The sequence below is a fragment of the Cololabis saira genome, chromosome 2 (genome assembly GCF_033807715.1).
Source record: "Cololabis saira isolate AMF1-May2022 chromosome 2, fColSai1.1, whole genome shotgun sequence".
In the NCBI taxonomy this organism is placed as follows: domain Eukaryota; kingdom Metazoa; phylum Chordata; class Actinopteri; order Beloniformes; family Belonidae; genus Cololabis; species Cololabis saira.
The window spans coordinates 32,379,246-32,405,581 of record NC_084588.1 but is presented as its reverse complement, the minus strand read 5'-3'; the positions used below and the strand labels follow the sequence as shown (position 1 = coordinate 32,405,581).

General features: G+C 42.6%; 1 protein-coding gene across 6 annotated transcripts in view; it reads left to right on the top strand.

Moving 5' to 3' along the window:
• Window positions 1-26,336, top strand: part of tcf12 (transcription factor 12) — a 79,127-nt gene that overhangs the window by 38,939 nt on the left and 13,852 nt on the right. For all 6 annotated transcript variants that reach the window (XM_061743728.1, XM_061743736.1, XM_061743719.1 and 3 more), the window contains 7 exons: window positions 141-273; window positions 975-1,027; window positions 18,595-18,694; window positions 18,834-18,973; window positions 19,456-19,597; window positions 19,789-19,859; window positions 22,534-22,678. In XM_061743728.1, coding sequence (XP_061599712.1) covers window positions 141-273; window positions 975-1,027; window positions 18,595-18,694; window positions 18,834-18,973; window positions 19,456-19,597; window positions 19,789-19,859; window positions 22,534-22,678 — 784 coding nt within the window. The remainder of the gene's footprint in view (window positions 1-140; window positions 274-974; window positions 1,028-18,594; window positions 18,695-18,833; window positions 18,974-19,455; window positions 19,598-19,788; window positions 19,860-22,533; window positions 22,679-26,336) is intronic.

The following is a 26,336-nucleotide window of genomic DNA, read 5'->3' as shown; positions in this document are numbered from 1 at the left end:
TTTTTCTTGTATAATTTATTGTGTAAATTGCGGCGACTTGAAAATATGGTGCTCAACTATTAAATCACCTGCTGAGTATGGAATTGATATGACAAGAGAAGAAGCGATGAGTAAGGTTTTGTGTTTGCTTTATGTTTCAGTCCTCTGTAAGGCCAGACATCGGGGTGGCGAGTCCCAGCTCAGGGACCACATCAGGGAAGTCCGCTGCTCCGCTCTACTCCTTTACTGGGGCCAATCCCAGAAAACGTCCTCTACAAAATCCTCCCCCAGTCGGTCAGTGGCATCTCGATTATCACAAGAAACAAACTGTGAGGTTAAAACAGTGTTCTTGAAGTAAGGCAGGTTTTGAAAGGCAGGTTTAAAAGCTCAATCCAAGAATCAAGTCTATAAATATAAAAAGGTGCTGCTTTGTCTTTGCTCAAATGCTAGCCCACAGGTCAGAAAATCATGAAATCATGAAATCATGAAATATGTATCAACACACCTGCTTTGGGGTGAATCAGAATCAGAATCAGAATCAGAAAAGGGTTTATTGCCAAGTTTTCACACGAGGAAATTGTTATGGGGATTGGTGCAACACAATACAAATATAAAAAACAAATATATAAGAGATAAAATAAAATGACATGTATAAACAATAATAACAAGTATAAACAGTGAAATAAAATGTAGACCGGAAATGTACAAATATATAGAATATAGTCACTGATCCTACTGCTTCTCAGGACTATAACATTGTAGGTCACATCATTGTTCACTCTTCAGAGGTAGAAACACGTATAACTGTATTACTCTTGCATTAAGTGGGGAATATCTGTAGTTCTATTTTTCTTTTGTTGTTCATGTCATGCTGACAGTTCAGTAACTAATGACACATCACACCACCTAATGGGTGTCTACGAGTTCTTGCTTGTTTACAGTTGTCTCTTTTTTTTCCCTTTTGAATGAATAGATGTGCTTTCATCTCTTCACAGATCCTCCACAAACGAAAAAGGTTCGCAAGGTCCCTCCTGGGCTGCCTTCATCTGTGAGTGGAAGATCATCTACCTCTCATATAAATACATTTCACAGTGAGCTTACCTAAACAAACACACACACTTCTTTACCGCTGTCTCTTTCTATGCATGCACACAAGGGTGCGCTCTTGAAAATCACCACCATGCTTTTGTTGTCTTTGTTGTGTGCGTTGTTCAACCGTCACACCACTGGTGCTTGTTGGCTCACAAAATGAAATGTTTGTTGTTTTCATTCTTCTTGTTATATCGATGCAAACAAACGTGTCTGGGGAGTACATCTTTCTTTGTACTTTTTTTTGTGTGACTGTACATACATGATGGTGTGTGTGTGTGTGTGTGTGTGTATGCATTGTGCGTGGGGACCTTGGGGTGATTGATTTTCAGTGCTGCCCTGTCACAGTCTAGCCACCTCACAGCCTCTCATGGGAGACAGAGAGGCTGTCAGAGTGGATTCCCAGCTCTGCTCTTTTGATGTTTAATTAGTCATTACGTGGCTGAACAGGAGGACAGACAGAGATTAATAGCACAGAATATCTGAAATTTCTATTGGTAATGATCCCGGTGGAGCAGAAACCATTAGGATGCAGAGAAGTGTGGAGCTCAGCTTGTATTCGCATAGACAGGGGGTGCTGGCGGTCATTAATATGCATAAATCAGTAAGTCAGCTGTTCATTGTTAAAACCCTGGTGAATGAAAAAAGGTTTTTTTATTAAACCTTGCCTCAAATTCCTAGAACTCTTCTTCTTCTTTTTTTATTTTTAAATAACAAGCAACTGGTTCACCTAAATCCACTTTCCTCTTCTGTTAGTCATGTTTTTCTCATTTTTTTGTTCATAAGAGGGGGAGTCTGTGAATGGATTTACGTTTTAGAGCTTTGATAATCATCACTTCTGCTGCCGTTACCCTGAAATTAAATATGGAATGGGCCACTGAACATAAAAGGGTGGCATGTGTTTTGTTTCTGGATTTGTATTTGAAAAGAAGTTTGCCAGAGCGTGAGGGAAAGACACAGTCCCCGGCAGAGGCTTGAACGTGAGCTGCCTTCTTCTTAACTAAGTGATATATTTGAGGTCTTGTCAGACGGAGGGAGGGAGGGCAGAGACTGGATGCCTCACGGGTTACATCTCTTTGTTGTGTAAATGGACGCCAGGCTTTTATTTGTCAGTACTTAACACATGGGCGCAGGTGCGGTGCTGTGACTCATAAGAGTACAATCAAGTAGTACAATACTCGATGAGGAAAAACAGTGAGAGAGCATTGGATAAAATACAGGTTCTTCTTGTCACTCTGCACTGCTCAGAAGATAAAGCCTGGAGCTTGGAGGAATTATCCCAGTCAGTCTTTGATCTCATTTGAAAGAATAAAGATGGCTCTGTTGAATAACTGACTATAGGTCTTTTTATCCTGCTGACAGAGAAGTGAAAACATAAAGCTGTTTTTGATAGGTAGGATACTCGAGTAAGAGATTTTCTAGCAACTTTAAGGTGTAACAATATTACAGTATTACTGTAAAAGGAAACAAAGGTGAGGTATGGGAGCACAAACTGCCTGATGGTGGAAAGTCCTGCCTGTGGCCTGTAAGAGAGTGTAAAGTGATTATTAGAGAGCGAGTATAAGGTGTATTTCTGTGAGTGGTTATCAGCCGTGGTCTGTGTTTGCACTGCCAGCAGCAATTCAAGAAGCAGTGAAGGTAATGTGGAGGAAGTGTTGAGGGGGACGCACACCTGGAGTCAGATCTGCTGTGCCAGAGGCAGCTGTGTGAAGAGCCTGCAGCGTACCCCTAAAGCATTAAAGCAGCTGCAGATGCCAGTGAAAGCTTTTGCTTGTGTAAGCAAACTTGAGGGCTCCACCAGACACCTGAATAGATGCTTGATTTAAAAAAAAATAATAATAAATTGCTACTTATGATTATGTCTACTGCTGGGAATTTTATTTTTTTTATTTGCATATGCTTTACTTCTCCAGCATGTAACGTCCTTTAGGGTCTAAAAATACATTTTTGAGTTTTAAACGAGCTGGGCAATGAAAGTTACAAGTTCAAGCATAGTGTGCGTGTGTGTGTGTGTGTGTGTTTGTTTATGTATATATGCGTATGTGTGTACAACATGATGGAGCTGAATCAAAATATTTATGGGAGCACATCCTCTGTGCATTTAGGTTTTGACACTGCAGTGCACCAGGATGTGAAGACTATCTAGACAGGCCAGCTGGTGATTGCAAACATTTAAATGTTTATAGGGCTTTTTCATCTCATATACAGCCCCCCCCACACACACACACGCACACACACACACACACACACACCCTCAGCCGTCCTCAGCAGCACACGCTTTCCTCTGTAGTCTGACGGTTGCAGAATTTGGATACGGCAGAGATTTTAGCTGTTTGAAAGGTTTTGCCAGTTCTATGCTCTTCTTTAAATCAAAAAATCTTTCTGAAATATATAGACCATGTGTAGGTTACCGCTTACGTATGTGAGGATATGCTGTACATACACACACACAAGCGACAGCCTATGTAGTGACTGGACAGACAAGCTCCTATGCTGAAGGATGCTGACGGGCAGCTGCGTGGGCACCTGTCTGAAGAAGGTCTAAGAAAGGCAGAGAGAGGGTTTTCTTGCTTGTGGGGCAAAGTTGCATCTTGTAGGATATTTATGGAAACCTGCAAGGGCATGTTCTGTATGTGTGTGTCTGCATGTCAGTTTGTTTGTGTAAATAGTGTCCCCCCCCCACCCTTGTCAGAGGCACGGCGGCTGATTTGACACCTCCTCCATGGCTTTGGTGGCGGTATAGCTGCAGGATGAGAGAAAGAAAGTGGTGGGCTGAGATTCAGCTGCCCTCGGGGACTTTTGCAAGCGAGAACCCTGAGTGTGGATGACAAAAAAGATTGACATTTGCTTTTGACAGATCACTCAGACACCCTTGTTTCTGAGAGATTTGTACTATGTGAGCTGTAAGAAAGGAAGTGCGCTCAAGGCTCTGAAGCTTAAGACCTAGAAATATTCCTCACAGCGCTGTCTAGTGCATGACATTCAAATGATCTGTCTTTCTTTCTATTAGTCTGTCTGTAACAGCTCAAAAAGAAGAGAGAATAATACTGTGCTGTAACAATACCTTGTTGTTTCTGTTGTTGTGTCTCACTTTCAACCACAGCAAGGAGGGCTGTAAAAGGACCTCTTGGTGAGGAGATCTTAGATGAATGCACCAGTAAAGCCCTTTGTAAATATCCAAAAACACTCCAGGCTCATTCTAGGGCCACCCAGCAGAATAATGTACAGCTGCAGTTTTTCTGCTTTTGTTGTTTGGATGTCCTGAAGCAATACATCAAAATAAATGCATTTGAAATCAGTACAAAAATAAATAAACTCTGAATATAGAGGCATGCATACATTTTTCATTACCTGCTGCTGCGTTTGCTTATTTTTTTAATTATGCTGACATTTCTAGTATAATAAAGGAAAGGGCGTTAGGGAGGGGGAAAATGTTGAGTAATATAAATAGTGTTTTTAGCATGCAAAGAGGTGATTTGCTTTCTTGAGAGTTTTGAAACAGATGTATGTTCTGCCATGGATAATCATTATTGTTAGGTTGAATTTAGTTACTCTTGCTGATATAAATGCTAGGGGTGCTCAAGCATGATTTTTGAATGGTCTTAACAAATTGGACTCTGCTTTATAATATGAAATATAATATTTAATAATGATATTTGATAAAAAAAATATAATATAATACATTTTATCTATCTATTTGTCTGTCTGTCTGAATATTACATTTCCAAGAATAAGAAACTATCAAAGAATATTGTTTTATTTATTGACAGGCATCCAGTGTTACATGTTTAACTCTCTAAAGTCTCCTTTCTTCTTCTTCTTTCTCTACACGCCGTCATTGACAAAATATGGAACATGCCTGCTGGTGTTCAGTATGCTGAAGTAAAGTCAGTTATTTACCCATGGGTTATTACTGATGCTAATATTGCTATTGGAAACCCGTTGTGGATGTGGGATTGATGCTTTTCTTATAACAGATTACCCGATAGCTTATACCATTTCACTAGATAATCGAACAATAGTATGTTTATCTTTCAAAAGTGTGCTAGTTATCAGCTCTACGCTACAGTAGCTAACATACACTGTAAGTTCTCACTAAAATCCACCACACTAGTTTATTTTTCAATGCGTGAGAAACAAAAATCACTCAGGAAAATACTGGAAGGAGGATTTTTGCAGCTGCGTCAGCGACTGTGGAGGTTCGGTAGGAATGAACTTCTGGGCGTTTCGCACGAGTGCACAGAAGCGAGTGGAAATGAGGTGTTATGCCGTACACAACTTAAGTTGTAGTGTCTTATGCTTGGGCCTTTGGCAAAGCTTAAAGTTAAAGAAATGCATCCTCTTCTTGTACAAAATATATGTATTTTTATGATGTATTAATCAGAATAAATGCTGCATGTGAACTGCACACCAAAACATCATATCCAATGTCAGGCATTATTGGTTTCAAGTTGCAGTCTTGTGCAGATGAAATCTGAACCGTTTGTTTGTGACAGTTGGATGTTTGGGATTGATGTCTATACATCATTTGTTATAGATGAGACTCATTATGCATCTTTAATTGCCCTTACGGTTTTCTCTCAGAGGAATGATCATCTTGAATCAGCAGTCACTGAAGCTTGTAGTTCCTACCTCAGTGGATGTTAACAAACACAACCACGCAGTACTGTATATCTGATCTGGTTGAGGTCTTACCATGATCAAAAGTCAAATGATATAACTTAAACACAATTTGGCTAAATCAGCTGCACGACTATGTCAAGTGTTATGATGATGTGTTTAAATCTAAAATGATTAAAGAACATGGGTAACTAAAGCCAAGTACAAAAAGAGAATTGCCTGGAGCAAAGCATCAGGATTCATATGTTAACTATCAAGTTTTGTTTCTCTCAGCTTTGTTAACTGGCAACTGTGTGTGTGTGTGTGTGTGTGTGTGTGTGTGTGTGTGTGTGTGTGTGTGTGTGTGTGTGTGTGTGTGTGTGTGTGTGTGTGTGTGTGTGTGTGTGTGTGTGTGTGTGTGTGTGTGTGTGTATGTGTGTGTGTGTGTGTGTGTGTGCACCCATGCATGTGTGTCATACTTGCAGATAAGTACCGGTAGTCTTATTTATTCAAATATTTTTCTATCCATGATTGTTAACATTTTGGGGTCTTGTTTGTCCCTTCAGATGATACAATTGTCCAGCTCATGAAACTGGCAGTATTTTAGGCTCTGACCTGACCCCAGTTAGTGAGCTCCCCAGGGATGGCCTCATCAGATGGCTGATCAGATAGACACCCTTCATTTGACAGGGTGATGCTGAACAGTCACGGCCACCTCTGGGACCCTGGACCTTGTGTTTATCTTTGTTTGGGTTGTTGATGTTTACCACTAACATTAGAGGCTGCACATAATGGAACTAGCAAACACGCCAGGGGTCTGACCTCTTTCATCTGTAAAGAAAACAAGAAGTAATAGGAACAAAGAGTATGACAATAATGCACACATTAAAGTCATTACTCACATTCTGGCCTGTTGTGAGTTATTTATGGAGCCCTTGCGTGAGTGTGCAGCATTAATGTAAACCCTGATTTCAGATCAGTGAAAGACACAATAGCGCAGCCTGTCAACAATCACTCAGGTAGTGTTTGTTATTTAGAGACCCTCTAAGCCTTACTGCTGTAACCTGGAAACTATACAACTGCGTCACTGCTTTATACTTTAGCACATGTTGTCTGAAACTACACTACATACACACTACATACACTCATATCTAATGCTCCCTGAACTACTCTTTGGCAACTTAAACTGATTCATCCTGGCATCATCATTTTGCAAGATATTTAAGGCTTTATTGCCTTAGGATTTTTTTTCTCTCTCTGAACATTAAAGGGGACCAATTATGAAAAACAAGTTTTCTTGCTTTAACATATATAAAGTGGTCTCCCCTCAGCCTGCCAACTCAGAGAAGGAGGAAAGCAACTAAATTCTGCAGTGTCTGTACAGCCGCCCGGATGAGCCGTCCAGTGTCATGTGACTTCTACGAGCCGTTCAGATTCGGCGCATTTTCCTTATGTAACCAAAATGCAAACCACGCCCACAACTATAAAACCGTGTAACTGCATGCGAACGTCCGACTATTACATCGCACTGCGTGGCATCGGACGCTCTCTTTCCATCTCCCTCCAGCCAGCTGCCACTTTATTGAGGTTTTTGTAGTGAAATGAGGAGGTATCATAGAGATAACTTCTCATTTCAACTAACTGGATCAGCCGTTCCTCGTCCATGACCGTTTCCTACAGCGCTTTCAACCGGCTTTCAACGCGAGCGACAGGAAGAAGCAGGGCATCCGACAAATGTTCAGCTCAAAACGCGCGCAGCGCTGCGGCCAGTTAGGACTGTCCAATAGAAAATAAAGCAATGGAATTAATTTTGTCAGTGACGCTCGCTCGCATCGCATGCAGTTATTAGGACACGGTGTAAATAACTCCGCCGGCCGGAGCTTCCGCCATTTTTTCGTAGCGGTGTATCGCGTCATTCAGGCAGCCAATCAGCACAGTGCCTCATTATCATAGCCCCGCCCACTCAGAATCCCACATAGAGAAGGAGGTTAGAGAATGAGATGCTGCAGACATGGCTCAGAGGCTGATTTTCTCATTTATTTAGAAAAAACAATCAAAAGCTTGTTTTTAAGACATTCCAGGCCCGTTTAAAATATACATTAGATGCCCTAATAGGTCCCCTTTAAGTATCTTCAAGGGATCAGCTTGAAGATACTTAGAGAAGATTTTTTGTTTTGGGGGGGAGGGGCTTTATATTCGCAGTATATTCAGTTACGGATCAAAACAGGTCTGTGAGCAGGAAAACATGGAACCCTGTGTAACATTTGACCCTGGAGAAGCAGCAGCAACATGTCCTCTGACCTCTCAGAGGACCAGGAGGACACTAATAAAACAGTGGCCAAACAACATGCCACCTCACAGGCAGCTTTTGAAACCACACACGGTGCACTGTGCATACTACGGCCATTGCTACTACGTAGTATGTCATCTTAAATATGATGTCATTTGTTGTTTCTTTCACCTCTATGGGCAAATTTACATAAAGGAAGCTGGAAAGGAGAGGTAAAGGAATAGAAAAGAAATAAAAGAAGCTCAATGTGTAATAAGGGAATAAAGGGATAGGACAAGGGGTTCTCTGTATGGTTCATATCCTCACTTGAAAACTTGAAACTTAAAAAGCGTTATAGCTCTGTATTTTTCCATATAGGGATTTGGTCTTGATTTCAGGAAACTGTTTATATGTATGAAAGGCTTGTGATTACTGAATTGATCAGATCATGTAAGGGAACTTTCATAATTAAGCCAAATGTAATATTTTTCTTTTTCTAGATAAACAAAACTGATGAATTTAGGAGCCAAGCAATAATGCAAATCATCTCAGAAAGCATTACTAAAGCCATTCACAATGGCAATGCAATGTGTGCTGTGCTATGACATTTGTGGCTGGTTTTCATTTTTGAAAAGCAGAAATAAACAGTTTTGTGACCGCAGTGGTGGGGCATGGCATCATCCGATGCAGTATGCTTCTTAGACTGGGCAGTTGCATATTGGAAATTGTTCTGGAAGGAGCACGGCATCTGAGTATTTTTAGCTTTCTGTGGGTTCTTCACTGGTTTATATGATGAATGCTAGATTTCTCCAAAATTAAGATGTAGGACTAGAATAGTGTTTTGTTTCTAAAACAACTACCGGTACCCACAAAACCACACACCTGTTGTACTACAAGTTTTTTTCTTTCACTAAAAGACCATCAACCTTGGTGGCACCATTGCTACAGGTGGCAATGGTGCGGGGGGGATTACTTACAACCTCTATGTAGCACTTTCTAATGGCACTATATTGAGGCAGAAAAAAGGAGGGTTGGAATTGTGACTTTAAATTTTTTTTTTTTTATTATTTGTTATTTTTATTTGTTCTAAAAATATTTAGTATTTTCTACATCCTTTTTGCACAAAGCAAACATTTTCATAAACATTCAGTAAGACCTAAGATTTACGTTTATATCGATACATTTTAAAGTATTAAAATCTCTGAAAGTTTCATCCATCCATCCATCCATCCATCCATCCATCCATCCATCCATCCATCCATCCATCCATCCATCCATCCATCCATCCATCCATCCATCCATCCAAAACTAGCATTTCAATTTTCATTTAAATGTAACATTTAATCAAGATTGTCATCCCGCTTCATCATCTTTGTCCAAACAAATGCTACTTTATGTTTGAACGGCTTGTAGTTTATTCTCATAAATACTTTTGTATAAATTTATATTTGACATCTGTAGGTTTGTTGAAAAAGCATTGTTGAGAAAAATATAAAAATGTATATATCATTCCAGACTGCGTCATCTGCATATTTTATTATAAAACTAAATATTAACAGTTCAAAAGCTCTGACATTGAATGTAAGGTAATATTAAAAAAGATTTGTTTAATATACCTGGCTTAGCCCCGCTAAAACTCTTGAATCGTCAGCTAAGATCGGACATGATGAAGAGTTTGGGGGTGAGTGAGGTTCTGAATCCCCAACACATCCCCCCACTCCCCGAGTGAATCTTCCCTAATTAGAATCAGAGCTTCTTACAGTGAACAATCTTCCTGTCTGATGACATCACTGTTAAATCCATGCATGAGGAGCGGGTGACCTCAGCTTGTGGATTTGCTGTATTTTCCCCCCCTTGTCCTTAGAGAAGATTGTGTGAACAGGTGGGTGGAGCTGAGCTTTCACCTTCCATGCTGATATGATGTGTTTCCCACCGTATCAGATCTGTGAATGATGTGGCACAATTGTTGATTCATGGAGTTTAATCAAATAAAACAATTTAGGCATCTCATTGTGTCTGGTGCACAGTCGGTAGTAAAACAATTGGATTGCCTGTGTCTTGAATCAGCGGGCACTGATGTGTGTGCTTAATTTACTAAATGAATTTCTATTTGTTCCTCCTTTCATGTCTTGTCCTTGCAATACTGCGCTGTGTCTGGACTCGTTTTAGGCCTCTTCAAACACTTCTGTCATGACCATTTTCCTTAAAGCATCAAGTTGAAACAGCGCCAGATATAAAACAGTAACAACATGCAGAGCCCGTGTTTTGGATGAGTTTAAAAGAGATTCAGAGAAGAAAGGGGGATAAATAATAACAGTTCTAAAAGGACAAGCATAATAAGGGTGTAGTTTTGTTAGGGAAGTGGAGGCTTTCATCTTTCTATAATAGTAACGTTCCCAATGAGTCTTCAGGCCTGTGTTTAGTTCAGCGAGATTCGAGTGGTGCACATGAAAGGCTCCAGTCAGACTGGGCTCTCACTGAAATATGGTATCCTCTCCTTTCTTTTCCTCGCCTTGCCCCCGCCCCCACCCCACCCCATGATAAAGGTAATGGCTTGCAGTGACAGTAAACCATGGTAAAATGGCTGTCAACGTTATGCCCCCCCCCGTTCTCCCCCATCTGAGGCCCCCAGGGTTTCGGAAATGGAGCATTATTTTCCTGTTCAACGTCACAAGCCAATCCTTTTGCAGCTGTTGCTTGCTTTATGATTCTATGTTTACAGGCACTTCAGCTAAAGGCCCTACTCACATAACACCAAAACGCTCATATTTACCATGCCATGATGCTATGACACTTTTTTTTGTGACCCATCCCCACCCCTATTACTGTCTGAATTTGAATCTATAGGTTTTCTTTTGTGCATGTTCAGACTTCACTTTCTCTCACTAATGACCCCTATTTGACATGTGGGCCGCGTGTGGTACCAGGTAAAAGCTATTGCCAGATGGTTGTGTTCCTACAAAAGCCAAATTTCCCCTCACTGCCTGTAGACTCATTTAATTATTACAAAAACAAAAAGATTAGATACTGAGGATTAAAACGCGGAGAATAGCACAGGCTCCCTGCACTTATTAAAGCACTCATTTGATGGTCACACATATTAATGAAATCCTGCTTAGAATGCCATTATTTTAGTTCCAGTTTATTGGGGTTCCCCCTGCAATAAAATCAGCATTTTCTATGCCTGGAATTAAACGTTTCTCTCTCTCTCTCCCTCTCCCTCTCTCTCCCTCTGTCTCCCTCTCTCTCTCTCCCTCTCTCTCTTTTCCCTCTCTCTCTCACTCTCTCTCCATCTCACTCGCCCCCCCTCTGTAAAATCCACTCACACATTTGTTTTCCGCCCCACCCACTTCCCTTTATCTTTTCTCTACCCACCTCCCCTTCGCCTCCCTTCCCCCATCCCTTCCTCTTTGCTTCAGCATTTAGAGGCTTAGGAGTGGGATGTACCATATGAGCCACTCCCTTCTTGCTGCCTCCCCTTCCCACAGTATGGAATGGTACAATCCTGCTTTGCATAAGTTTCCTCTGAGTGGGTCCTGTGTGGAGGCCAGTACTGAAAGAGTTATTAGCCCCTTTTTGAGCGGTTTGGATGTATGCGTAGAGAGAAAACTACTGTGTCGCTGTACCTTTATAACTTAAATTGTTAAAGCTAGAATGTATTGCGCCTACCCTGTCCCTGGAATGGGCAGTAACTCTTTAATGTATTACTACAATGGGAAATCGGTGAGTACTCTCTTTGGGAATGTGTCTGAGACAGAGAGGAGCTGGAAGAAGTGTGCATATGTGTGTGCGTGACTGAGTGTTTTGACTTCCAGTCTCTGCCTTCTTGCTTATATGAGCGTCCTGAAGTTTTGTTATATATTTATTTTGGAAATGAGCACTTTGTTCCTCTCTGTTTGTGAATGTATGTCCCTGAGGCTCCTCTGTCTTATTTTCCATTACATCAGCTGTGTGATGGTGCAGGTAAAATACTACAGTTTAGGTCTTAACTGTTTCTTCAACTTATTTGGACGTCAGTGTGCTATATAGACCAGCTTTTGGTCAGTTAGTAAATATTCAAGTTTATGTGTGGAAAAAAAGTTTTTGCAATTTTGAACAATTTTCTTTCTCATGCATGGAGTGAAAAAGTGTGGCAAAAAGTTTCTTGCAGTCTTGAATTTATTATTACTGTCTGTTTGCTTCAGCTCTGAGACTGGATTGAAATAATAACAAGTGGGAGTCTGGGAATGATTAAGGGAAATAGGCTGCCTGTTGAGGTTAGACTTTCCTGTTTGCAGATTGAGCTCCAAGCACCAGTGTTGCTGTTATTCCATCTGTTTTTCATCAGTTTGGCATTCTTGACACCACAGGGAGCTTAATGTGATTTCTGAACTTCTATGTAATGACTCCTTTGATTTTTCTTAAAATGTTTTTTGTAGTAATGCTTTTTTGTCAATACGTGCATTGAAAAATACATTGCAATCTGTGCAATCATTTGTGCTGCGCTCAGAGTCGAAGGAGCTGTTGGACTGAAATTTCAGGGTTGTTGTGCAACAAAAAAATTGTAGTACATATTGATGAGTTGTCTCACAGATGGATTTTTTCACCAGGTCTTTTCTCCTGTTTTTATTGTAAAGACAGCTCATGAGCTCATATATCTGTTCAAGGATGTAGTCTAACAACGGCTGAATGAGCTCTGTAATCATTTCAGTAATCCTTAAAGTAATGATCCTGTCATAATCAAATTACACACACAGATTTCCACCTGTCATATTCCCTATGCTATTTTTGCTTTTATATAAATAGAGGATTAATTTAAAGGGAAAAATAAAGAGGTTTGGCTTTTTATTGTATTGAATTGAAAAGGTCATCCTACACAGGCTTACGTTTCAACTTTCCCCACAGCCCATTAAAAGCATTTTCCTTTTTGTTCCTGCTGCACAAAAGATAACTTTGATCTTTTTCATATTAAGTATTAACAGGCTTGTGTTCCAGTTGGGGATGGGGAGAAAATTGATAGCATGTGGGGAAAAAAGGGCAAACTTTATGATCAAAAGTACTTGTTAAACAACCGGCACATACTTTTTATTTGTTTTTCAAGCAAAGAAAAAAAAGAGATGGTGCTCATTCTTCGAATCTAACTTGATCCGCATTTATTTGTTGCAATGCAGAGTTGCATAGCAGGCACACCATCTGGAGCACTGGGAGAATTCACAGTGGGCCAATAGCTTGTGAGTTGGTGGCACGGCACCAATACAGATGGAGCAGCTCGCTGATATTTCTTCCGTTGCCTGTTAGTGGAAAGAGGAAAAACAATACATATTTTAGACTTTTTTTGTTTTGGCTTCATAGGAATGTTCCTGTTGACACGATTCTCTCAAAATAGTAAATACCGTAATAAATAATTAAGCTAATTCTTGCAATGCTGTTTCTGTAAAATGGGATTTACCTATTTTTCTTTTTGTGGTTTTCACTGGGCAACAGGTTTAAAGAAGCTAAACCCCATCACCCTACAAACACACACACACACACACACACACACACACACACACACACACACACACACACACACACACACACACACACACACACACACACACACACACACACACTTATGCGCGCGTGCGTGGTACACGTGTGCTGCCACACTGAAACATGTATGCTCCACTGCATGCCCGACAGGTTGTCAGAGAGGGTGGTGTGTTTATTTGTGTTGACCTGTCATGTATCCTACAGTATGTATAGGGCACACATGTTATGACATGTTATGATCACTGAGCAAAGTCGTATTGATTCCCAAAACAAATGTTGACTGCCAGTAATAACTGGAAGGTGATGGGAGGTTTAATGTTACCATTTTGTCATGAAAATACAGAGCTGCTTATTTTCAATAAAAGAAAGAAAAATTGAGCCAAGCCCCTTGTGTCACAGTTTCACAGTGTAGGATAGGTTTTTTTACTGTTTAACTCACTCTCCTGTCATCTGGATCCTGCCACCCTCATCAGCCTCATTCCCTTCACCTGTGCTTCCCTGGCCCAGCTCCACACCTGGTTTCCCTCATCAGTTTCCCCTTCTTAAACCTGCCCATTCCCTCATACCTGTTGCCAGATTGTCGTGTGCTTTTGCCTCGCTTTCCAGCCTTCCTGATTTTTGTCCTGTTCCTGCCTGCCTGCCTGTAACCCTGCATGATTCTTAGTTTATGGATTTTTGCCTGCCTGTTTTGGTTTTGTTTGCCTGATCTGCCTGACTACCCGGTTTGACCCCTGCCTGCCTTTTGACATAGATTAAAGCCTCTTGGACTCCGATTCTGCCTGGTGTTGTGCATGTGGGTTCTCTGTCCTGTCTGAGCCGTGACAGTACAATCTGGCCAAGACTGAACCCAGCCAACATGGACCTACCACGTAAGGAAGAGGATTTGTGGGATTTTTTTTATGGGGACCGAGTGGAGTTCTGCCACCGTACGGTGAAGGGGACGGGGACATGGCCCCAGTTCCGGCCTGTTGCTGTTCCCGAGGTGGTCCCAGACCCACCCCAGTCCCTTCCCCCTTTCTGGGGAACACGCCTGGCTCTGGGTGGGCCCAGAGGCCTGCAGGCTCAGGGGAGACAACGACGGCGTCGGCCCCAGCCCCAGCTTGTTCCTGCTCCCCGAGAATCGGCTGATAACATGCGCTGGGCCAAGGAGGAGGAGTATTGGGACCCCTTTTGGGGAACACGCCTGGCTCTGGGTGGGCCCAGGAGCCTTCAGGGCAGGCAACGACGACGGCGTCAGCGCCAGCCCCAGCTTGCTCCGGCTCCTGTTCCAGCTCCTGTTCCAGCTGCTGCTCCGGCTCCTGTTCCAGCTCCAGCTCCTGCTCCGGCTCCTGTTCCAGCTCCAGCTCCTGCTCCGGCTCCTGTTCCGGCCCCCCGCATCCTGTCTGCTCCTGTTCCGGCCCCCCGCATCCTGTCTGCTCCTGTTCCGGCCCCCCGCATCCTGTCTGCTCCTGTTCCGGCCCCCCGCATCCTGTCTGCTCCTGTTCCGGCCCCCCGCATCCTGTCTGCCCCTGTTCCGGCCCCCCGCATCCTGTCTGCCCCGGTTCCGGCCCCCCGCATCCTGTCTGCCCCGGTTCCGGCCCCCCGCATCCTGTCTGCCCCGGTTCCGGCCCCCCGCATCCTGTCTGCCCCGGTTCCGGCCCCCCGCATCCTGTCTGCCCCGGTTCCGGCTCCCCGCATCCTGTCTGCCCCGGTTCCGGCTCCCCGCCTCCTGTCTGCCCCGACTCCGGCTCCCCGCCTCCTGTCTGCCCCGACTCCGGCTCCCCGCCTCCTGTCTGCCCCGACTCCGGCTCCCCGCCTCCTGTCTGCCCCGACTCCGGCTCCCCGCCTCCTGTCTGCCCCGACTCCGGCTCCCCGCCTCCTGTCTGCCCCGACTCCGGCTCCCCGCCTCCTGTCTGCCCCGACTCTTGTTCCTGAGGCGATCCTGGGTGGATCTGCCGCAGTCCCAGACCGACCCCCTGACCAGTCTGCCGCAGTCCCAGACCGACCCCCTGACCAGTCTGCCGCAGTCCCAGACCGACCCCCTGACCAGTCTGCCGCAGTCCCAGACCGACCCCCTGACCAGTCTGCCGCAGTCCCAGACCGACCCCCTGACCAGCCTGCCGCAATCCCAGACCGACCCCCTGACCAGCCTGCCGCACTCCCAGACCGACCCCCTGACCAGCCTGCCGCAGTCCCAGACCGACCCCCTGACCAGCCTGCCGCAGTCCCAGACCGACCCCCTGACCAGCCTGCCGCAGTCCCAGACCGACCCCCTGACCAGCCTGCCGCAGTCCCAGACCGACCCCCTGACCAGCCTGCCGCAGTCCCAGACCGACCCCCTGACCAGCCTGCCAAGCCCCGAGACCGACCCCCGGACCCGCCTGCCAAGCCCCGAGACCGACCCCCTGACCCGCCTGCCAAGCCCCCAGACCGACCCCCTGACCCGCCTGCCAAGCCCCCAGACCGACCCCCTGACCAGCCTGCCAAGCCCCGAGACCGACCCCCTGACCAGCCTGCCAAGCCCCGAGACCGACCCCCGGATCCGCCTGTTACGCCCCAAGGGCGACCCCCCGAACTGCCTCACCGGTCTGCCCGGCACCGAGGACGGCCCCCGGAGCTTTGGCCGTTTGTTGGCCGGGGCCCTCCTCCGGGCCCCCTCCTCCCACCCTGGGTGGATGGTTTTGGGACATCTGGAATCTGTCCCTTGAGGGGGGGGTTCTGTCACAGTTTCACAGTGTAGGATAGGTTTTTTTTACTGTTTAACTCACTCTCCTGTCATCTGGATCCTGCCACCCTCATCAGCCTCATTCCCTTCACCTGTGCTTCCCTGGCCCAGCTCCACACCTGGTTTCCCTCATCAGTTTCCCCTTCTTAAACCTGCCCATTCCCTCATACCTGTTGCCAGATTGTCGTGTGCTTTTGCCTCGCTTTCCAGCCTTCCTGATTTTTGTCCTGTTCCTGCCTGCCTGCCTGTAACCCTGCATGATTCTTAGTTTATGGATTTTTGCCTGCCTGTTTTGGTTTTGTTTGCCTGATCTGCCTGACTACCCGGTTTGACCCCTGCCTGCCTTTTGACATAGATTAAAGCCTCTTGGACTCCGATTCTGCCTGGTGTTGTGCATGTGGGTTCTCTGTCCTGTCTGAGCCGTGACACCTTGGGAAAAGCTCAGATGAGTAGTTGTTTGAGAAACCTTCTGAACACACTGAGCTTTGGAAATGTAAGATTTGAAGTAGAAATAAGATACCCTGGAGATTTAGTTGGATACCAGCTGATGACAAACTGTACTAACACAGGACGTGGCATTGAGACATTAAGTGTTTGAACTTAATTTCTGAGCCTTTGGCCATTTACCCAGTTTTACCTTACTTTTGTTGTTTTAAATTTCCCCTTGATGTTATGTTACAGCCTTTATAGGGATTGACAGATTGTGTTTTAACATGTTGTATTATGATTGCTGTGACAAGGACTTCAAAGGCAGGTACCTCAGGCAGGCATGCTCGGAGGCGAGTGGGAAGTTGTAAGGGATATTTTTACTCAGTTGAGGCAAAGCACTGTTGAAAGGTACAAGCTGATGAACCAACACGCTTAGTGCTTTTTCTTATAGCTTTATATTTGGTCCACTATCATGTTCATTGCATATATATCTTGCCAAACCCTCTAATTGTTTGAATTACTTTAACACTACACTTACAAACAGCTACATAGAATAATAAGTGCCAACACTCGAGTTTTATTTCTAGTTTTACTTTTCAGCTAATATCTTATACGAATGATTGCTTTCAACTTTTGTGCCAATTGTTACGGTTCATTTTACTTAAGCAATACCGGCTGCTGCTCACATAACCAGTATAATTCAGTGTTGGTGTGCTGATCTGTCTGAGTGACGGCTTTTAATTAATGGCCTTGTAAAAGGAAACCCTGGTGGACTGCCTTCCGTGGGCCTGCGGAATCAGGCACCCGGTGGTTGGGATGGTTTATTAATGCTTTGACGGGTTAGCCCAGGGTAAAAAGGACAATTAGAATTATCCACTGCCATATGCTGCCCATGAAGTGTCTGATGGAGGTGAAAGACAAAAGCTTGGACTCCTGTGTGAGGCTAACCTGAGATCTCTGTGGAGCTACTATCAACCCTGGTCACATGTGTAAGCCAGAAGACCCATGAGAGCTCCACCCCTCCCAGAGCACTTTAATTACACATCCAGACAACGGCAGCCTGGAGTCCTGCTCATTCAGCAAAGCCTAAAAGCACTACGTCTCACATTCAGCCTCGATAATAAGTTCATATGTAGGACAGTGTCTCCATTGAATTTATTTATATTGGCTGTGATGCACATTTTCCACCAGAAGTGCGTTATAAAAACAACGACATAAGCGAACAACCTGTTTTGGCTGTCACCACATGTAAAAGATAGAAATTGTGAGTGGCGAGGGTTCAAGTAGAGTAAGCGATACAGGACGGAAGTGCGCAGGTGGATCTATCTGGCAGGCCTGGCTCTGATTAGGGTTACATGACGGTGGGGTCATCTAGGCATGTCTGTGGGAGGAAAAATTCATCCAAACCTTTTCTCCCTTCTTCCCCTCCTCACCCTCACTCCCTCCATATGGAGTGGATGAAGTCAGAGACCACATCACTGGTGTTTGGCCTCGAGTCTTTTTGATCACACCGCCCAGCTTGGCACACACTCGCAGCTGTATAACAGCTTGCCCAGTATGCCTCTCTTTTTTTCTAGCAGGTACAAAAATATAGACAGTAAAATACCCTCTTTTTGTACAGCTTATTTGATTTCTGCCTCTGTGGGAATGCTGTAATTTGCCAGGCTTTTAGTCTATGCGTGTAAGCAGTATCATTATGCTTCCATTAGAGGCTGAGTTGATCTGAAATGCAAATACTCCTGATAATCCACTCCACCCTTCATGGGCTTGATTGCTTGCTAGTCATTAAAATGTGTGTGTTTTTGTAGGTCTCAGTTGCATTTGCAGTACTTCGGTTTTGCATGTGCTTTTCTATGCATGCATGAAAATACATATCTCTATGTATACAATATCATAAAAGCTTTGGAGCTTTGGATTTGGGGGGAATTTTTTCTTGGTAATTTACAATTATTAATTGATCCCACAGTGTTTTCCTCTGCAGCGTTATGTTATAACATCTATGTTCTCCCGGCAGGTGTATGCACCGTCTCCAAACTCAGAGGACTTCAACAGAGATTCCCCTTCCTACTCTTCTCCTAAACCGTCCAGCAGTATGTTTGCAAGCACTTTCTTTGGTGAGCGTCTTTAATCTACAGTTTTGGATATGATCAAATCTAGTTTTAAATCAGGCACTTTGTGACACTGTCTCAATATGTGTTGCTTCCTTGCATTTTTATAAATGATGCACTAAAACTACTTATGTTTTTGTGCTAGATGGTACCCACAGTTCGTCCGACCCATGGAATTCATCAAGTGGGATCAGTCAGCCTGGCTACGGGGGAATGCTCCCAGGGTCTTCATCTCACATGGCACAGTCAGGGAACTACAGCACCCTGCATGCACACGACCGATTGGTGAGATACAACACCTGGACTGCACTACATTCAACCAGATGAACAGCTCAAGAATGAATGTTAGCAACTCTGTTACAAGTATCTTAGAAAACCAGTGTTTTGCTTGGCTTTTAAATTCTGTCTCAATCTTGCATACCCTTCGCACAACTCCCACTGCTGGAGTGGGTGTGTGCGTATTAATTGGTGTCTGTTTATTGTCAGTGAAGACACAGTTGACCCTCTTTTTGTCAGTGTTTGATCTGGCCTCATCTGCTTGCCTGCTTCAGCTGGCAGAGCATCACAGGGAGCCTGCAGATGCTGCCTGTCCTCTCTTTATCTCTGACCCCCCCTCCCATTAACTTTTGCTTCATCACGGCCTGGGAGATGTCAAAGGACAATTGCAATTTAAAGAGCAAATAAGCTCTTTCTTTGTTCCACACCCACACAGACACACATATTTATGTTTGAATATAAAGCCTTTGTGGTATTTTTTTATCTTCCAGAATTACCCAGCACACTCAGCCTCTCCTGACATCAACGCCAGTCTTCCTCCCATGTCCAGCTTCCACCGGAGCAACACCAGCACTTCACCATTCGTTACTGCGGCACACACCCCATCTGTCAACTCAGCTGATGGGGTTATGGGTATGTTCTAATGTCAGCCGTTCAGCCACCTTTTCAGAATGACTAAATGACCAACCCTCAGTGTAATTGTTCCTAAACATCCATTCTGTAAAGTTATCGCCTGAGTCAGTTGGGCATCTGCTTTGTGTACCGTGACCACTCTGGATTTGTTTGACTTTGTTATAACAAAGCTTCCCTCTGTCTTCTCCTAGCTGCTGCAAATCGGGGAACAGCTACTGGAAGTTCCCAGACTGGAGATGCACTGGGCAAGGCTTTAGCTTCGGTTAGTTACAACTCCAGTTTTAATGTCCAATCAAGTTCATTGTTCCATGCATCCTTATTACAGATAATTTAAAAAGTTATAGATCTTAAAATTAGTTTGAATTTATTAATTTTTATAGGAAAAATCAGTGTGGCATTTCTGTCAAATACTTTTTTTTTTTTAAAGTATTTTTTTCTAAACTAGGGACTGCCAACTTGTCCCGATATAAAAAAAATCATGTCTCGCTTGTGTCTGCGCCTGCGCTCAAAAGATTTATCTTTGAATCAAAATGCAGTTATTTTTCATTTTTCTTTCGAAAGGAGGAAACCTCAGTTATCGTGATGGGAATTGAATGCTATGTTCACTCCTGATTAAAAAAGCCCAAAAGACTTTTTTTATTCCCTTAAGCCTGGATAACTGTGGGCTTAAACTAAGAGTATTCAAGAAAGCAAACAGTACATTAAAAAAGCTTGTAAAGTCAATGAGCTGCATTTTATAAAAAACAAAACAAAAACAAAAAAACAGTAGTGGATATGTGCTGCATCCTGTCATGGTTCAGTCCTTAAGCTCATTCAAACTGCTCGGAGAAAAACAGAGACTCATTCATCTCCAAAGAAATCTGAATTTGGAACAAGAGATGAGCCACGAGGTCACAGTTTTAATTTGATTTAATAATTTGCACAGATATTATAACACCCTAAAGGTATCATGAAGCAACATTTTACTTACAGCTGTTCCTTCTGGATTAAATATTTCTTGCCCATGCGAATCCAAATGTGAGAGTTCAGGGATGGTAATAACAAATTAAGTCCTTTATATTTGCCGACTCGATACTATTAGCATGACAAAGCTGGAGTGAAATGGACACGGTTGGACCAGAGTTGGGGTGAGGGGATGGATAAGGGGACATAGGGGAGTTTATAACTGCTGTGGCTCTACTCCGTGGCCCCCCTGTCCCTTTGTAGAGCCTTTGTTCTCTGCCCTTTTAAATTGGCCGTGCTTATTGGCCTCATGCTGCCTGCGGGAGCATAACCGATGATGAGGTGGGGCTTCATTTATTCCAGTAAAATGAGCCATGTTTCACTTTAAATGCGCTGTTAGTCGCCAGAGAGTGAAAAGAATCAAAAGTCATATATTGTCTGGTCCCAAGTCAGGATTCTAAACAGCTTGCTCTCGAGAAACTGAGATATTTGGAGATTAAGACTGAGTTTTATCAGTTCCTGCCACAGTGATAACCACTCTATTAAGCCTCTTTAGCTTTTTACTGAATCGCATATTAGAAAGTGAAAATGCTGAAGTGAGAAAAAGACTGTGCTATCTGAATGTTGAAAAGCATAAACAGTAATTCTTCTCCTCAGACAGCGGCCCATCCTCCTCCACACTCTGTGACACACTTCAATGAAAACTCTGTCCTGATGCCCCAAGTTGATTGAAAAACTAAAGCCCCGGGATCAAGATTGAATAAGGAGATTATTAACAATGAGTGCATTCTATCATCCCCACAGAAGTCAAGCGTTTTCTTGTAAACTCAATTTGATCTTAACTTGGCAGAGAAATCTCTGTGGATCTGCAGGGTTTTTTTTCTCGCTAATTAGTCAGGACCCACTGGTAATACCTTCACTTCTCTGAAGCATGTTCCATTATGGTACAATAATAAATTCCAGTAGATCTGAAGATGTATTCTACTCACTTCCATGCCATCCTAAAACTTATATATGTGTGGCTTCATGCTGAAAAACCAGACATTTGCCCTAGCTGTTCTCCCCATGGAGAGCACAGACTTTAAAGAGATGCAAAAATAAACAACAGTTGAATACTTAAAGGTTTTGATGTATGGTTCACTTTACAAGCTGTAGCTGCAGGCTGGAATGCTGCCCTTGAGATTTTCTGCTTTTGGCTTAACAGGGTTTCCAGGTTGGCCGTCTGCACCTCTCAAGTCCACAGTGGAATAATTGATGGTCTTTCTTGTACTGGCACAAAGGTCTCCAAGGGACGGGGGAAAAGATATATACAATAGATATACCAAAAATGGACAAGTTTGTATCCTAAATGTCAGACTGTGCATCTGCTGAAAGTATGCAGGGTCAACAGAATGACTTTCTTGTGCTTGTATATTAGTTTAAGTGTGTGCAAATCCCCAGGTTCAGGTTTTATTTAGAGAAGCTGTAATTCAGTTTCCACATGTCTGCCTATTTAGTTGCTAAAAAGGTTATGATAAATTGATGCAGTTCTGTTTATGAAATGATTAATATCCTGAACAAATTAATCAGTAAATATTCCAATGAAAACTTTAAGAGAAACACTAGAGAATAGAAAAACACAATATCTGTTACGTATCGCATTTTGAACATTTGCAGTGTAATACGTGTAAAACCATCAGTAAACATGTTACATTAGTAAAACATATTAAACTGCAGAATTAAATAACTGAAATGGAGTTTAGAGTTGCAGTTAATTCTTAATTCTGAAGATTTAGAAAACACAAACACCAGATATCGATGCAAGTGTTGCTTTTGATTCATTTGGTAATGGCAATGCTCAAAGCGCAGGTGACTATTTGTCGATATTTCCGACAGTGAAGAACTGCTTAAAAAGGACATGAATGAACCAAAATCAGCTATTTGTATTAGTTTCAAGCTGCTGCTACATTAATAATTCATTTTATTTTTCTCTATTGCTTCCTCTCTGCTTACAGATTTACTCTCCCGACCACACTAGCAGCAGTTTTCCATCAAATCCGTCAACACCTGTGGGTTCTCCTTCACCTCTGACAGCCGCAGCAGGTGCTGCCTCAGCAGGTGCCGTGGTGACTGCTGCTGGCACCCCGTCTGGAAGGCCAGGTACAGCACTCCTTTGGATTTTAATCTTATACACACCTAGATTACACTTGCACCAGATACCAGCGATGGGATAAAGATTAAACTGCTTTGATATGGCTGTATAAACACATTTACACAGGCTTGAAAATGCAATAAACTGTTCGAATTAGAGCTTGGCCAACAAAGAAATCTTCCACTGGATATTTTATTTTATTTTTTTTTACTGGATGCTGCACAATTTGAGAACACAGCATGTCAAATCTGCTGTCATGTAGATTTTTTTTCCTACTTTTCTAAGTTTATTGCTGCAGTGGTCTGTATCAAATCATGACTAGTTACAGTTTCCTGTTATGCGACAGCATCTGCACCACCATGTATGGCAAGAAAGGAAAAAAGAAAGGAAGAACAAAAGAAGTTTTTTGCTTAAAAATGTTTAAGCAAAAAACTTTTTTTTTCATTGGCAGAAAATAATCTGTTGGTCACTGTCTTCTCCTCCATAAAAACCGAAAACTCTTTGCAGATTATCTTGTATCTGCATAATTCAAGTGGATGATTTTTGAGCAGTCTGGTATAATTTCTATACAATTTGATAAAGGTAAACACAGTGGACAGTTGTGAATGAGTTTTGGTGTGGAAGATGTCAAATCAAAAGGACTTTTGCAATGAACAATACCGCGTCCTGCCACCTTCAGCAGCCTGGAAAAGTTTCATGCAGTATTAAGTAGCTTTATGCAACATAACGAGTAGCGTAATAATCATCTTCATCAATCAATTAAACCTGCTTTTCCATTGTTTCTGTGTCTCAGCACAAACACATATTTTCTACCAGAATACCAACTAGTCACTAAATGCTGCGTAGTTGGAATTAACGTCCTACCTGCTGTCCGTGGTGTATTAGCCACCAAAGCACCGAGCAGATTTAATGCCTTTCATTTGTCATTCTACACGCCCAAAAAATTGGGCGTTAAAATCTAAACTAAGCAGAGTTATTAATAACAAGGTTCAAACATAATTCTGTACCCATTTGGCTTTAAAGCTTTAAATGAGACTCATCATCAGTTTCTAAAAAGGAAGTCGATACCACTTGTACATGAACCCACTTTAAAGAGAAACTGTAGTTTAAGCTCGGATAAAGCTTTAGATCCATAGAATTGCAAACTCTGAAGAGGTTTTTGAATAATAAAAATCAACAGACATCGGCCTTTTAGTAAGGAATTTGTATTTACTGGTTGTAGCACAAAAATAACTTGATTTCCTTTAAAGCCTGTTGCAAGTTTATTGAAACTGTAACAATATACCTGTGGATGAATTCAGTGCTGGTCCAGTGTTCAGAACTTGTCCTTTATTTTGTTGGCTCACAGAGCTGCTTCACATTGACTCCTGGTGACATCATGGACCAGTTTTGGCTCTTAGCTTTAGGAAAGTCTTTGTTCATGCTCACAAATTTAGATCTATGTAACAAGCAAGGACTGTCAGAATAACATTTATGCTTGCCTTAACCTGAACTTTACTTCCAAGTGATGGAGATTTTCAGACAGAAATTAATTGAGTGTGTAATTAAAACAAATACTGGGGCTTTCTAAGTGCTAAAGGATTTGAAAATCATCCAACAAAAATATTTGAAGTGGATGTTAAATCACAATTCTTTTGTGCTTTTGAAGCTTTTCATTCAATAGTTTTAGGGCTTATAATAGTAGCTCAGGAGATTCAGCCTTCTTTGTAATAAGAGAGAATTTTGGAGAGTGGATTTGATTTTACATAATCCTTTTTATGACGAGTACTTTGTAGTAGCTTGTGTTTTTATGTTGTTCTAATTTTTGAGGATGGACGCACAAGCGTTCTCCTGAAATGTAATTGCTTTGTGGAGTAAATGTAGTGAACAGAAGTGGAATAAAAACAGCAAAGCCCATCTTCTCCTATTTGAGAGAGCCCCAAAGGATATTCTTGTTTGCTTTGAGTTGGGTTTTCAGAGTCATGTGAAAAAGAAAGTAGATCCCTCTTATTTTTTAGGTTTAATGTCTCAGGACATAATAAAAGAAAAGGAAAACAAGTCAGGTCATTGCCAGGTCCTCAAATTTGATAAATCTAGTCTCAGTTGAAGTTTATACAGGGTCATTTTTATTCAACAAGATAAACAATCAAAATAATGAAACAGTGTGTAAAAAAAAAATTGATTGAAAAGTTGATTACTGGGCTTTCACTGGAGTGCTGTAACACCTTGATTCTTTTATTTTTCAGATATCATTTAGTAGATTTCTTGTTTTTCTTGGGTTCATAGTCCTGTTGAGTGGCTCAATGTCAGTCAGTCAAGCCTTAACTGTCAGCCACATGGGCTCACGTTTGACTTGAGAATACTTTTGTACGTAGTACATTTGATGATCGCCCCAATGGCTGCAGGCCTCCAAGGTCTTATGGCTGTGAAATAAACCCATGTCAAAATCCCTCCACCACCGTGCTTGACAGTTGTTTTTTTAATTTTAATTTAATTTAATTTATTTAGTTTTTACCCCAAATGTGTCCCTGTGTATTAGGGTCACAAATGTCCATTTAGGTTTTGTCTGTCGAGAAGAAATTCTGGACGGGTTTTTTTTTAGAAACAACTTTGCAGGTCTAAGCCATCCTGCTTTTTCCTTGAAATCCAACTGAGCCATAGTTGTGTAGTCTTTTTCTATTTTTTTTTTTCCATGAACTTTAAACAATTAACATGTGACTGAGTTGGTTGAAGCATACAGCTGCAGTTTGTCTGAGCATTTCAGAGTCTGACCTTGGGGTCAACTTGCTGGGATGTTCAGTTCTGGGATGACTGGCAACTGTCTTTAATGTTTTCCATAATCTCTGTCACTTCAAAATGATGGACCCCAAATTGTTCAGAAATGATGTTATAACCCGTCACAGATTGTTGGACAGCAATAATTGCTTTTCAGAGATCATTGCTTGTGTCCTTCCCACCTGCCATTGTGTTAACCTGAATGCTCCGTGCCTCTGAATTGCCAAAGTGGTGCATGCTGTTGATCGGTCAATCAAGTATTCGACTTTCAGCACCTGACTGCAAATCTGGCCGTTACCTCACTTCCCTTTTTAAGAGAAAAACAATGTTCTTAGTTTTTCCACACAACGCTTCTCCATTTTTTGTTTAGTGTTTCCTGAATATATACAGACACAGTTTGATATGTCACATGTTTTAGGTGATTTAGGTAAAGACCACATGACTTTTTAAAATGATATCCTCATATGTAGAATGTTATTATTGAAAGTGGGTCTAATATTTTTTTCAACATTACTGTACAGAAAAAGAAGTATATAATAAGAATATAAGCTGTCGGATGTTGACAGAGGTGAGAGAGTAATGGAAAAAGAATGAGGAGAGACCGCAAGGGAAAGCCCAGTGTATTGTTTTTGTGGGCAGTGTGTCATGCTTGGTAATGGAGTTGCGACAGCTGTCTCTACGTGTGCCCCCCTCATCCTCAGCTGTTGCCCTGCCCCATGGACAGCTGTTACCCCACCACACACACACACACACACACACACACACAAACATACACATACCAGGCTGCAAAAGGCTGTGTTTATTTGTCAGTGGGTGAGGGAAGGTGGCCATGACTCAGCTGATGAGGACTGTGATGGCTTTCTTGACCCATTTGCAGTTCAGTGTGCCATACTTGGCAGCTTGGCAATGATG